This window comes from Diadema setosum, chromosome 7 (assembly GCF_964275005.1).
Source record: "Diadema setosum chromosome 7, eeDiaSeto1, whole genome shotgun sequence".
NCBI lineage: Eukaryota > Metazoa > Echinodermata > Echinoidea > Diadematoida > Diadematidae > Diadema > Diadema setosum.
In genome coordinates, this window is record NC_092691.1 from 13,071,240 (window position 1) to 13,084,340 (window position 13,101).

General features: G+C 39.4%; 1 protein-coding gene across 1 annotated transcript in view; it reads left to right on the forward strand.

The window, feature by feature from the left end:
* Positions 1-8,090: 8,090 nt before the first annotated feature.
* Positions 8,091-13,101, forward strand: part of LOC140231065 (pregnancy zone protein-like) — a 148,399-nt gene continuing 143,388 nt past the window's right edge. Inside the window, exon 1 of the mRNA XM_072311217.1 lies at positions 8,091-8,385. Within this exon, the coding sequence (XP_072167318.1) occupies positions 8,258-8,385 (128 nt within the window). The 5' untranslated portion in view covers positions 8,091-8,257. The remainder of the gene's footprint in view (positions 8,386-13,101) is intronic.

The following is a 13,101-nucleotide window of genomic DNA, read 5'->3' on the forward strand; positions in this document are numbered from 1 at the left end:
GGCGTGCGCCTCTTGCGCCCCTCTGGATCCGCCACTGCCCCCCCCCCCCCCCCACACACACACATTAGAAAACTTCCCACAGCCCCTGCGATATACCTGAACTGCATGGGAATAGAAATGTCATATTGTGGCACCTAAATAGTATTTTGCTATTCATACATCGGTAATGAATTCAACTACCTCCATATCTCAAATTCTTTGTTGATCATTGCATTCGTAATTAGGCCAAAAAAAAAAAATTGTTTGTTTGCCCTTAATTGTCAAAACCCAAGAGGGTCGGTCGGTCGGTTTTTGGTTTTTTTTTTTTTTTTTTTTTTTTTTTTTTTTTTTTTTTTTTTTTTTTTTTTTTTTTTTTTTTTATAATACAGGGTACCCTTTTTTCCATGTCAATGCACTCAAAACTCCAAGAGATTCATTCAAATTTACGTCTTGCCAGGGCCCGGTACGCGAGGCAGAAACACTCACTGACAAACACTTATGACGTTCATCTTTGTTAAATTTTGCAAACAGCTCCAAAAAAGTGCCTTCCAGTGAGATGCTGGCAACTGAACTCCAAACAGTTTTGGTGCCATGACAGCTGGTAACGGATGCTGCAAAAGTAGCCATCGTGTGAAGGGCTGCACACTAACCCAGTTTTTCTGCCGGTCCGACCCCTGTCTCTGTCGGACCGGTAAATGCCCCGTTTTACCATTTTTACAGGTGTGAACAGAAAATTTACCGGTCAACAACAACAACATAAAAAACATTAAATGACTTGCAAACTTATTTTCTTGTTTTTTATGGATGTACCCCCCTCGTGTACATTTTACAGATTAATATTTTTTTTTTAAACTTGCATTATAATTATTGCACAAGAAATTTAAAAATAAAGACAGGAAAAAATTAGAATGTTTGTTTGTGAATTAGTGTAAAATGATAATGAACAAAATCAGATTGTATCAAATGCGTTTGTGACTTTTTCTAAACATCAGCGCACGAACTTGCTGCGTAACCTGCTCTTGGTGGTCAGTTGGATTGCGATGATTTAATTAATTATTTTAGCTGTGATATTTTCTGATGCACGCGATACAAGGGGTTCTTTATTTTTCTCCCGATAATCTCTTCGCATTTGTGCATGCGTTCTTGAAAGGTACACGACATGCAGGGCCGAATTCGCAATCCTTTTTGCGCCCATTTCCACCTCAAATATTAGCGGGATTGTGACGATTTCATGAATTAATTCGGCTGTAATATTTTACGATGCACGCGCCAAAAGGGGTTGAAAATGCGTCCTTTATTTTTTCCCGATAAACTCTTCGAATTTCGTATAAAAAAAGTGCGTTCTTAAAAGATGTTCCACACGGCCGAATTCATGATACTTTTTTGCGCCTATTTCTTCCTCAAATGTCAGCGGGATTGTGACGATTTCATAAATTACTTCGGATGTAATCTTTTGTGATGCACGCACCAGCTAGAATGGTTGAAAATGCGTTCTTTATTTTTCTCCCCATAATCTCTTCGCATTCCGTAAATGCGTTCTTAAAAGATATACGACACAGCCAAAAATCATGATTCTTTTTGCGCCTATTGTTTCCTCAAACTTCAACGGGATTGCGATGATTTTATGAATTATTATTCGGCTGTAATCTTTATGATGCACGGGCCAAAAGGGGTTGAAAATGTGTCCTGTATTTTTCTCCCTATAATCTCTTCGCATTTCGTACATGCGTATACGACACGGCCGAATTTACGATCCTTTTAGCGCCTATTTCTACATCAAATATCAGCGGGATTGCGATATTTCGTTAATTATTCCGGCTGTAATCTTTTGTGATACATGCACCAGAAGGGTTGAAAATGCGTTCTTTATATTTCTCCCGATAATCTCTTCGCATTTGTGCATGCGTTTTCAAAACTACACACTGCATGCAGGGCCGAATTCGAGATTCTTTTTGCGCCTATTATTGTTTACTCAAATTTTAACGGGATTGCGATATTTTCATGAATTACTACTCGGCTGTAATCTATATGATGCAAGCGCCAAAAGGGGATGAAAATGTGTCCATTATTTTTCTCCCGCTAATCTCTTCCCATTTCGTACATGCGTTCTTAAAAGGTATACGACACCTGCACGCACCAGAAGGGTAAAAATGTGTTTTTTATTTTTCTCCCGATAATCTCGTCGCATTTGTGCATGCGTTTTGATAACCAACACGGCATGCAGGACTGAATTCAAGATCCTTTTTGCGCCTATTATTTCCTCAAATTTCAACGGGATTGCGTTGATTTCATGAATTTTTATTCGGCTGTAATCTTTTATGATGCACGTACCAAATGTGTCCTTTATTTTTTTTTCTCCTCTATAATCTCTTCGCATTTCGTACATGAGCTTTTGAAAGGTGTACGACGCGGTCGGCCGAATTCACGATCCTTTTTGGGACGATTTCTACCTTAAATATGTAAGCGGGACTGCGATGATTTCATGATTTTTTTTTTCTCCATAGTATTATCTCTTCACATTTTGTGCGTGCGTTCTTAAAAAGTACACGGAAGGGCCGATTTCGTGATCCTTTTTGCGCCTATCTTCATTGTGAGATCATTCTGAACGAATGAAAATATTCATTTGTGAAATGACTGTGTAAAATGAAACTGAACGCAATCAGATCCATTTACTGTATCGCTGAATATCGAATATGTTTTAACTTTTCTAAAAATCGACACAAGTAAATTAGTTCTAACATGTCAACTGCCACGCTGCTGCGAAGCCGGGATCGGATCGTGAGTAAAATGACCCAGAAATGCGTGCGCTTCTAATTCATCAATGCTTCTTGTCTGGCATGACCGCCGATCGCAAGCAAACGAAAAGCAGTTACATTGTACATGCTTTGCATGTATTGGATGGCATGGCAGTGCGTGAGCAGCGCCAATGCGCAAGCTAGCGCGAATAACTGGTAGCCTGTGGACCCGCGCGGCCCGAACACAATTACGACGGGTCGATGAGATCCCCCCCCCCCAAAAAAAAAAAAAAAAAAAAATTTTTAGACTTTTTTTAATTCTTTCTCTAGCTTAAAATGGATAATTTTGGGTTTAAAATCATTCACAAATTTGTAGAAGATGAAATTTGTGGAAAAAACATAACTTTGAAAGAGCAAAAAAAAAAAAAAAAAAAAAAACGCGACCCGAAATTTCCGTGATTTTCGGTCGGTCGCGAAGGGCAAACAAACCATTTTTTTTTTTTTGGCCTTAGGTTCATGCTTTCAGTTCAATGAAAGTGAATAAATTTACAACAAATCTTAAGGCTGCGTGTCACACCTTTCCGGGCAAGCCTTGCGTGCGACTTGTGCGACTTGCAAAGAACAATATTATTACTACCCGGAGGTCCCCGTAGATGATCCGCACATGACAGTACCTAGCACGTATCTCAGCCGTAGTCGCCCGGAACCGCAACCGTGTTAAGGCCCTGTCACACCTTTCCGGGCAAGCTACTCGGGCTTGTTACGTGTAGGGATTTTCTAACATACCGGACATTTCTGAGGCGGAAAAGGATTTGAGCGAGTGTCTTGTTACTTGCTGGACGCGTTATACTGTGTGACCTTTGTACCAGTCGCGTGGGGGCTGACAACTCAGTGAAGGAATTCCTCTGATGGAATGGCTTGAATGGCTGAAATCCCACAGCATTTCATTATCTTTGCTGCATCACGGGACTGCGAAGTACCTGCGTGGGAGTTGCCTTGGAAGTGCTGCCGCTAAGGGCCTCTACTATACTGGTGTTCTGCGTGGACCTCTCCGGGCATTCCCGCGACTCACCCGGAAAAAGTTTTGGTCATGCTCAAAAATCGGACTTGCGTGAGCACCTCCGGGCAACTACAGGCGAGATACGCGTTAGATACTGTCAGGTGCGGACCAACTGCGGAGAGCTCCAGGGAGTAAATTTGTTTCCCCGCAAGTCAAGCCGCAAAACTTCCCCAGGTACGGTATGACAAGGCATGAATGAAAATTGCAAACATTCTTGTTCGCCCGCTGAAAATCTTCTACGTGCTGGAAACTACCTCCTCGCCACAAGCCCGCGTAGCTTGCCCGGAACGGTGTGACACTGCCTTTAGCCTCTCTCTGTTGCCATGCTCCTTAAGATACATAAATACAGTGTTGCTAACTGTAAAACCAGAAAAATTCGAGGCATGAAACTTTCGCAAATTTGAGCTGATAGCCTTCTTCGCGGCATGGAACTTTCGCGAACTGCCAGTGGCATTCTGTACACGAATGATGTAGAAAAAAAAAAAACAAAAAAAAAAACTTCCAAGTGTATTTTCCTTTCGCGAATATTGGCTCCTCGCAAAATTCGCAATTCATTTAGGATTCATGGGTCCATTTTTTGCAGTTGAAAATGGGAAGAAATCCAGGTAGTGTTCGGAGCCAAATTGTTTCTGTGTTCTACTACCCTTTGTAATTATGTTAGCACACTCACAGTTTTCATATTCCATTAACTTCCTTCTTCTTAGCTCCATGTTCTAACAATGGCAAGGATCATGAAAATCCACAAAGGACAAGTATTTTTATTATTTTCAACTTTGGGGCGTTTCTATGAATCAGAGATGGTATTGTTGTTCTACATAAACTGTGGTCATGAAAATTATAGACATGTAAGAAAACTTCTTGTTTTTCGTCCTAAATTCAAACATAATTTAATTGCTTTGTCTAATTGACTTCACTTGACGAAGGCATTGTGTATCCTGTAAAGTAGTCATTATCTTCTAATCCTTCTGGCGCTTCTGCCGGCCAAGGAAACGTCACCGTCGCCTTTTGAGGACAAATCCATTTTTTTTTTTCATCAAAGATTGTCAATAACTGACTGGGTAGACATAAAGTACAATGCATGATAATGTCAGGGAATGTAATGACGTGACAATCAAAGACGCCCCTGTGTAGCCGTTCCATAATTTTGATGCAAATGGCAACTTTGTGGGTACTAAAGTAGTCACTGGATAAACAAAATGAATAAATGTGATGCATTGTTAACAAAAATACGTACTACTGGTTGATATTCCATACAATAAAAATCATATCATAGTCACAGTGATTCAAAAGAAGCTACAAAGTACAAGAAAACTGTTATTGTTGCGTGTGTGTGTGTTTGTTTTTTGTGGGGGGATGGTTGGGCAGCAATTTCTTACACATCGCTTTATTCAGAAAAAAAAATGAAATATGGCTGCTATATAGTGTGAATCAGTAAAAAGCGAAAAAAGTTATGTCACAACAATTATGATAAATAACCATCCGGTTCGATGTCAATCAACAAAAAAGCATAAAATTATTTTAGTACCACTAAAATGGGAAAGTGTAGCAATTCTAATTCTTGGTATAGTGTGAATCAGTAAAAAGCGAAATAAGTTATGTCACAACAATTATGATAAATAACCATCCGGTTCGATGTCAATCAACAAAAAAGCATAAAATTATTTTTGTACCACTAAAATGGGAAAGTGTAGCAATTCTAATTCTAATTTCATGTACATTTAGATGTTTATCTAAGTTTTTTTTTTTAAGTTGAACAAGAAAGAATTTTTACTTTTTCCAGGAACTGTTATGATTCAAGGTCAATACAATGTCCACTGGCAAGCAGGGCACGGCGTCATTTTTCTTTCCATCATTAGAAGTATAATAGCTGCAGCAGCAAAGTCAGGCAAGCACTTGTTCAATAGAGCCATTTAGTTGGTGTTTAATAACAAATAGCGCCATCTCTTGCTCAATATCATAATATACCAGAGTAATGCTCATGAGCTGAGAGCTGCAAGAACAAGATTCAGCTTGAAAGTCAGACTGTACCCAATGAACGTCAAATTGTTCAATGGCATGCACTGATGACGGGTTTTGATTATATGAAAGTGCCTCCTTAGGTTGCAGTCACGTGTTTATTGATCGACTTGAGAGTATCTCCCCATCCACTCATCTCGTGCAGACTTACTGTATAATATATACTGTACATGCACTAGTGTAAGGGATAGTGCTCCATCGATCAAACAGGCACTGAGAAACCTTCACTTTTTATCAAATCAATGATTTGATAAAAAAAGTGAAACATATCAGAACTCAACTCCCACTGCCAGTCCATGGGTCTTTCCCCAAAGCCTGCAAAATGCTGAAGTTTGTTAATTTTTAGTGTACATGTATTAGTGTGTTAGTGTAACATCCTGTATTGTTAATTTAGATTTATAGTACATGTAGATTTATTGAAAGAAGGCCAACATCAGTTTTTAGGACCACGGATATTTTCTCAGTGGGAAATTTAATGAAGTTTTTGGTTTTTTATAAAACGAAATCAGTGAAAAAAAAAATGCAGAACATCGATTATTGGTCCGTCCGGAGCATAAAGTTTCCATGTATGTCCGACATATATTTTTGGTTTATAGAAGTGATATAATTGTTATAATGATTGTTAATGTTAAACATTATTGTTGATATCGGCGCATAATTTCACGGATGTCATTTGCATTGTATGTTCTTAAAATTGTGATTTGTAACTTTCGATGTATACGTGCAATTATCTAAATGGATAATTGACATGGTTATGTATGTTAAACATTTTCTTGAATAAAGAAATGATTCAATCAATAGACATCGGAATAATTTTAGTTGGTCAAGACATTCTAACCCGTTCTCCATCATTTTCACACCTTTGGGACTAACAGTTTTACAAACTAGATTTTTATAATGTAAGCACCATCACAGAGCAGGCGCAACAGGGGGGGGGGACCTCCCCCATACCGCCTTATTTGTTGCAGAAAATATACAACTGCTGTTCGGCCCTCCCTTTTTTTTTTTTTTGCAGAATACAGATGGTCTGATCTTGTGTGTGTGTGTGTGTGTGTGTGTGTGTGTGTGTGTTTGTGTGTGTGTGTGTGTGTGTGTTTATGTGTGTGTGTTTGCTTATCGGGCGATTTTGGGAGGGAAATGGCAACTTTTTTTTCTTTTCTTTTTTTTTTTTGGGGGGGGGGGGGGCTATTCAGCCTATTTTAATTTGGTAGAGAAGTGGTCCCAAAATGTCCCCCCTCCTTCCATCCTGAAAACGAATGGACGTCCCTGTTCCCATAAAGTCAGCTCCTCACTTTGGAAAACCCCTGCCGCCCCTGCATCATATTTCTGTCATTTCATTTTTTTTTTGGAGACACCTTTATACCATGACATGACTGTTAACTTTTTTTTTTTATTCAGTATGTTCTTTATTTGATGCAATAAAAGACATGGCAGTATACCTCTATTCTTATCTGTGTCAGTGAATTATTTTGCTATCTCTTTGGGAAAAACGACTGGAAATATGAAAATAAATTGAACTGAACAGAACAAAGTACAATCTGAAGGCAAAAAAAAAAAAACTACACACAAAAATAAAGACATACACACAGATATGAAAGAAAATGGGCGAATGAGGACAATCTGGAAAGAAAGTCAGAGGGAAATAGAAAAAGAAAGTATTGTTTGATTTAGGAAATATAAATGACAAAGAGTTTGGTAAAACAACTAAAGGGAAATTTCCACCCAACACTAGGACCCTATGTGTTGGAATTTGGGAAATGCAAACACATAAAAAGAATAATACAGAATACAGTTTGATGAAAATCGGGCTTTCAATTCAAAAGTTAGGAATTGTGTGAAATGTTGGCTAAATCCATGTTCCATCATCGTTTGTTCAGAAGGCTTCAACAATGCGTGACGCTACAGTAATGGATTAATATAAAGAAGATGTACGCCTCGCCTCAACAACTCGGTGTTCACTCGACCGAACGAAATAATTATAAAAGTTTTGTAACTTTTCACTACACAAGTTACGTCTTTTCATAACTGACCAATCATATCACACCGTTGACACACGCTGGCTGCAATGACCAATCATCGCTACGGTCCAAGACACGCGCGATTACACACATTGAAATTCGACTTCGTTGATTCCTTTCGTTCCCAGCTGATGCGGGCCTCGCCTGTCGCGAATAGGGAAGGAGAAATATCCTCCGTTGCGTTTTCATCGTATCAGTGCACGCCGCCGCTCCACGCCAACTCCTGAGAACGAGTACAGCTAGCTAGCGTGCGTTATCTGGCCATCCGGCCGAATTGTCAAATTGTGATGAAGTGAATGGTTATTACGGTTACTGCATCGAAGACCGGAGACACACCATTTCCACAAAGTTGAGGTATAGAAAATTGTCAGTAACGCTGATTTCATTGAATTCTGACAAGTGAGGAATTGACAGAGGATCAGAGGTGCTCCACGTGTGAACGTGTCAGCATGGCGCGTATTTTCGGGCCGATTCTAGTGATCCTGGCATCCTTGCTCGCGTCGACAGGAACACACGCAGGCACGATTGCCACCACTGAGTCGCCGCCGCCTGAGTCTTCAAGTTCGTCTGGCATCGAGTAAGTACTGGTGTGCTGGTACGCCGGGGTCCCGCTGGCCTTAGTTAGAGCTTTAAATTGCGTAGGCGTTGTTTTGCGTCGAAAACTCTAACTTGTTTTGATCTTTCCGTCTCCGTCTTTCGGAAGACGTGCTGCATCCCACTCTAGACCTTCCATACAAGGTGTCTTAGTTGTCTCTTAATATCTCTGGCCTAATTTTGAAAAATTAAAATATTACTGGCAATTACTGAATTGAAAAGCTAGTCTTTAACAATTTAACTGTTGAAATTTTAGAACTATTACTAATACTGTTAGAGTATAAACAGAGTTGTGTTGGTCCTGCTGTACTAGTTTCTCCATGAAGCTCTAGGGTCTATACTGAAGAACATCAGCCCAGCTGAGTTTGAATTGATACTGTAGTCTATACTATAGTTTATTGTATTTCCGATATAATAGTCTACTGGATTCCCATTTTGATATAGAATCTAGGCTATTTTGTGTGCACTTGGCACACTGAGTGAATTTGAAACCTGTGTTAAAAAAATAAAATAAAAATGTTACAGCTACTAATTCACGCAGAGTGTATCAGTGGCGATTAAAGCATTCATGGATGAAATGAGGTCACGATCGATCAATACGTAATAGGTTTCCTACATTGTCATTGGAACCAGCTAGATGTCTAGTTCAACCTTTTTCATGAAACAACTGTGAATATGTGATGACCTGGGTGTAGGCCCCTAAGTAATTCACACCACTTTTCTAAATGGCAAAATAATTCAAATGTGTGTGAACAAGGCCATTGCCGACCATTGGCATTTGAGTGTTTATTCATTCATCATTTCAATTTTGAAATCAGGCGTATAGTGATTTATTGCTTTGTTTTTTGTTAATCGAGTAGAATAGTACAAGAAGGCCTGTACCACTGCAAAGAGAGTAATTAGGATGAACAAGATGTCTGTCGTAGCAGGGCTGCCAACTCTCACGCATTGAGCGTGAGACTCACGCAATTCAACCAATTTTGACTGTCTCACTCTGATAAACGAAATCTCACGCTAACCGTTAAACCCCCAAAATGGAATGTACATGACTACAAAAATAAATATATCTCTATATTCTCTAATGTTCCGAATATCGATATGCCCAAGCCCAAAATTTCGAGATTTTTGCGTGGCTGTAAAGCTTAACCAGTAATAATCATTTTCGGTTCGCATGCAAAGACGAGCTATTGGATTACGATTGGTTTCTACCTATACCACGTGAGCGTAGCTTGTACTTTTGGCAAATCACAGTACATGTATGGCTATGACGTGAGCTTTACATCGCTTTACATACACTGACTGTGTACGTAGTACATACGTACGTATGGCCGCACAGCAGGCCGCCAGGCGCTAGCCAGGAGGTCGCTCCGCTCCCTCGCAGTGTCTCACGCCAAACTCTCACTCAAGGTTGGCAGCCCTGTCATAGTGGATTGACATCTTCAGTATAATTATAGCAGTTGATTCAAATTTTAGATGTTCATATGAATATTCAAAAAGGGCAACTTTCTTGTCCCTCCAATCATCCATGTACCCCATCCTTTGCCTGATGCTTGTGGGACTATAAGTAGGTCTATAACTTTATAAGTGCATCTGTGCATATTCAGCTAGCAAGGGTAGGGTGGTATGATAAAACTATTTGGGAGGCAAGAAAGAAGAGTTCGCCTAACAAAGTTAATGCCTTCATTTTGTATGTCAGTTAAGAAATTATGCCAGATCTAGCAATGTATGTATCACAGTGATAATCTGGAAGCCACATGGAGAGTTCCATGGCACAGGCTGTCATAGGAAAGTATTGTCACTATACACAGATCCAAGGATCAATGTGTGTATAGCATTTAACACTGCGGTGTCCTGCGAGCTTGGCAGTGCCACGTTATCGTGCATTCTCCGTACGAAATGCAAAATTTTGCTGAAATGGTGGATCGTACTGGCAAGTCAGATTGATGTATACATGAGAATCAGTGCTAGCATACTCATTTTCAGTGGCAAAAATAAAAGCATGCCTTTTTTTTTTTTTTTTTTTTTTTTGCTCGCCATGTTCCAGTAACTGATGTCTTGATTTCGCGGAATTAAAAACACATGAAACTCATGATCTCACCTGGCCGAGGGACAAATTAGTAGTGCGAAAATATCCACTTTTACAGTACCATAATGCATTGTGCAAAAATTCTCTTTGATTGAGAATTTGCTGGACATCACCAGGATATATAGAGTGGAAAATTGAATCATAGTTCTTTAAGTGGGAATCCTTCAAGAGAGCAAGCAAAAAGCCAGAAATGAAAGTTTTGAGAAGTTGGGAAAACATGACTTGTGCCGGGCTGTCCCATGCTCTCTGTTCTGCTTCATGCTGTGCTGCTGTACTTATCATGTCATAGAACTTAACCCTCTGACCCTACTCTTTAAGACCGTCTAGATGCACCATAATCAAATTTTCTGACAGCCATTAGCTTTCATGATGGTGCAGCCCTTTCCAGTGTTGTGACAGATGCAGAGAGCCGTCATTGGAGAAGCAGTGGTTTCCGATCTCATTGAAAGATCAGTGCTTGGTCAAGGGTACACAAACTCCATTGTTGCCCACAAGTCTGAGCACTACTTTTGGGGGGACTTGGAAGACTTTGCTGTGAATGCAATCAATGAAGCTATGAGAAATCTTTGGAAAGTAAAAGAGATGAGCATGTGGTGGGAGGACAAGGAAAAGAGAGGAGTAGAAGTAGGTCTAAACAGACCATGAAGCCACATGCCAGAGGACATCTGTTTTTCAAATCATGCCTTCCAGAGCTTCATCTCAGCTGATGGAAAACTTCATAGTTGATGTGCACCTTAATATGACATGTCATATTCAAGATATCAGGGTTATTTACATCATACACTTAGTGTAGACATAGGTCTACATGTGTAGGTACACTGTATATTAGCTTTACAAAGCAGTACTGTGACTAACTCTCTCGTATCATACCCTGTATATATAACATTAATAATAAAAAAAAACTTGAAGAAATGAAATCTAGACAGTTAAAATCAGTGCTTGTGATAAATTCTGAAAACTGTGAGAAAGAAGAAGAAGAAGAAATTGACAAATATTCCCTTGTGTGCTGCTATTTGAGTAAATTGCACTGTTGTAATGTGTAAAAATATTATGCTATTATAGCTTGAAATTAGACCTTTACTGACAACCCCTTGTTACTGTATTTTAAATCAGCTGAAGATCTTAAATTCTGTCATTGTTTTGCCATTAAACCATTTTTTTTTTACCTTCCAGGATTGAATTATCTCAAGTTTATAATTTGACCATGACAATTTACCCAGGACCTTTATAATGACTGTTAATCACGAAACCAACAAAAAGTTGCAAGCCTGGAGTTTACATGAGGACTCAAAATAGGTGAAGTGGGTGAATCTAGTTATATTTATGTTTTTATAGTTTGTGAAAGAGTGATTCTTCTACATCTCTAAAGTGAAATATCATTAAACAAATGGGAAATTGTGTTCTGTTTTGTTTGTTTGTTTTGTGCAGTTTTTCTAGAATACTCTTCAGTAGAATAGTGTGATTGAGAACATTTTAAAGGCCCTTTTCATTTCATAAAAACCTTTACACACTCTTCTCTGGCTATGGTGTTTCGCATCCTGTCCCCCCCCCCCCCCCCCCCTTGCACAGGGCACGGCTTGGTAAGATCATGAACCTTTTTGTTTTAGGTCCATGGTAAGATTACCACATAGACACTTGAATGGACTCTAAAACTCAAAGCCTCTTTTCTCTAAAATAGACACTTTTCCAGAGTGTGGACTTTCTTCCCATGATTTAGATAGGTTAGGAAAGTCCACTTGTATGGAGTTATTAAAGTAAAGCATAGAGTCTGCTCTTTTAAAATTTGCCCTTTTAAAATCTGCCCTTAACTAAAAATCAGTGTCTAGTGACTCTTTTTTTTTCAGAGTCACATGATTATACAGTTTAGTCAAGAGTCATCTCAACATAATGTTGCTTATCTTAGAAAGATGGTTGGTAAGTTGTACAAGTTGACACATATTTGTACGTCAGATGCATTCATAACCAATGGCACTTAAATTTCCATTATATTTTATTCAAAATGATTGTTGGGTCATACAATGTATGTATGCCCTACATGTATACAACATATCCATTTGAGCCACAACACTACTTTTTTGGGGGGGTGGGAATGGGGTAGAAGAACTGAGCTGCCAATTATGGAGGTGTTCAGGGTAAAGAACAGAGTCTGCATCTCTGAGAATCTATCAATAATGTCATAGCAAGAGGAGAGTTGCTCACCTTGACCTTCATGCTCTTTGCTGTGATACGAACATAGCCCACCCCTTTTTTTTCCACCTGTGAGGCTGTTGTGGCACAATAGATTTGGGATCCTGGACCCTTGTTATTGGGCTCAATGCTTGTTCTTTGACAGCTTCATGCTATGATGGAGAGACAGTTGTATGGCTGAGAAGGGGGTTGGCAGCAATTTGAAGGAAACAAATCACCAATCAAGGTGCCATGGAACATTTCCTATTGAATCTATTAAATTAAGGGGCTGAGGGCTAGTGGGGGTTGGGGGCTGAGTTGTGAATTTTTTGCAGATTTTTTTGTTTCTTTTTCTGAAGAGCCCAAAAATGAGTGGGCTGCAGCCCAACCCCCCTATTGAAATGTATGTTGTAGCCGCCTTCCTCAGCATTTGTTATTTAAAGCAAA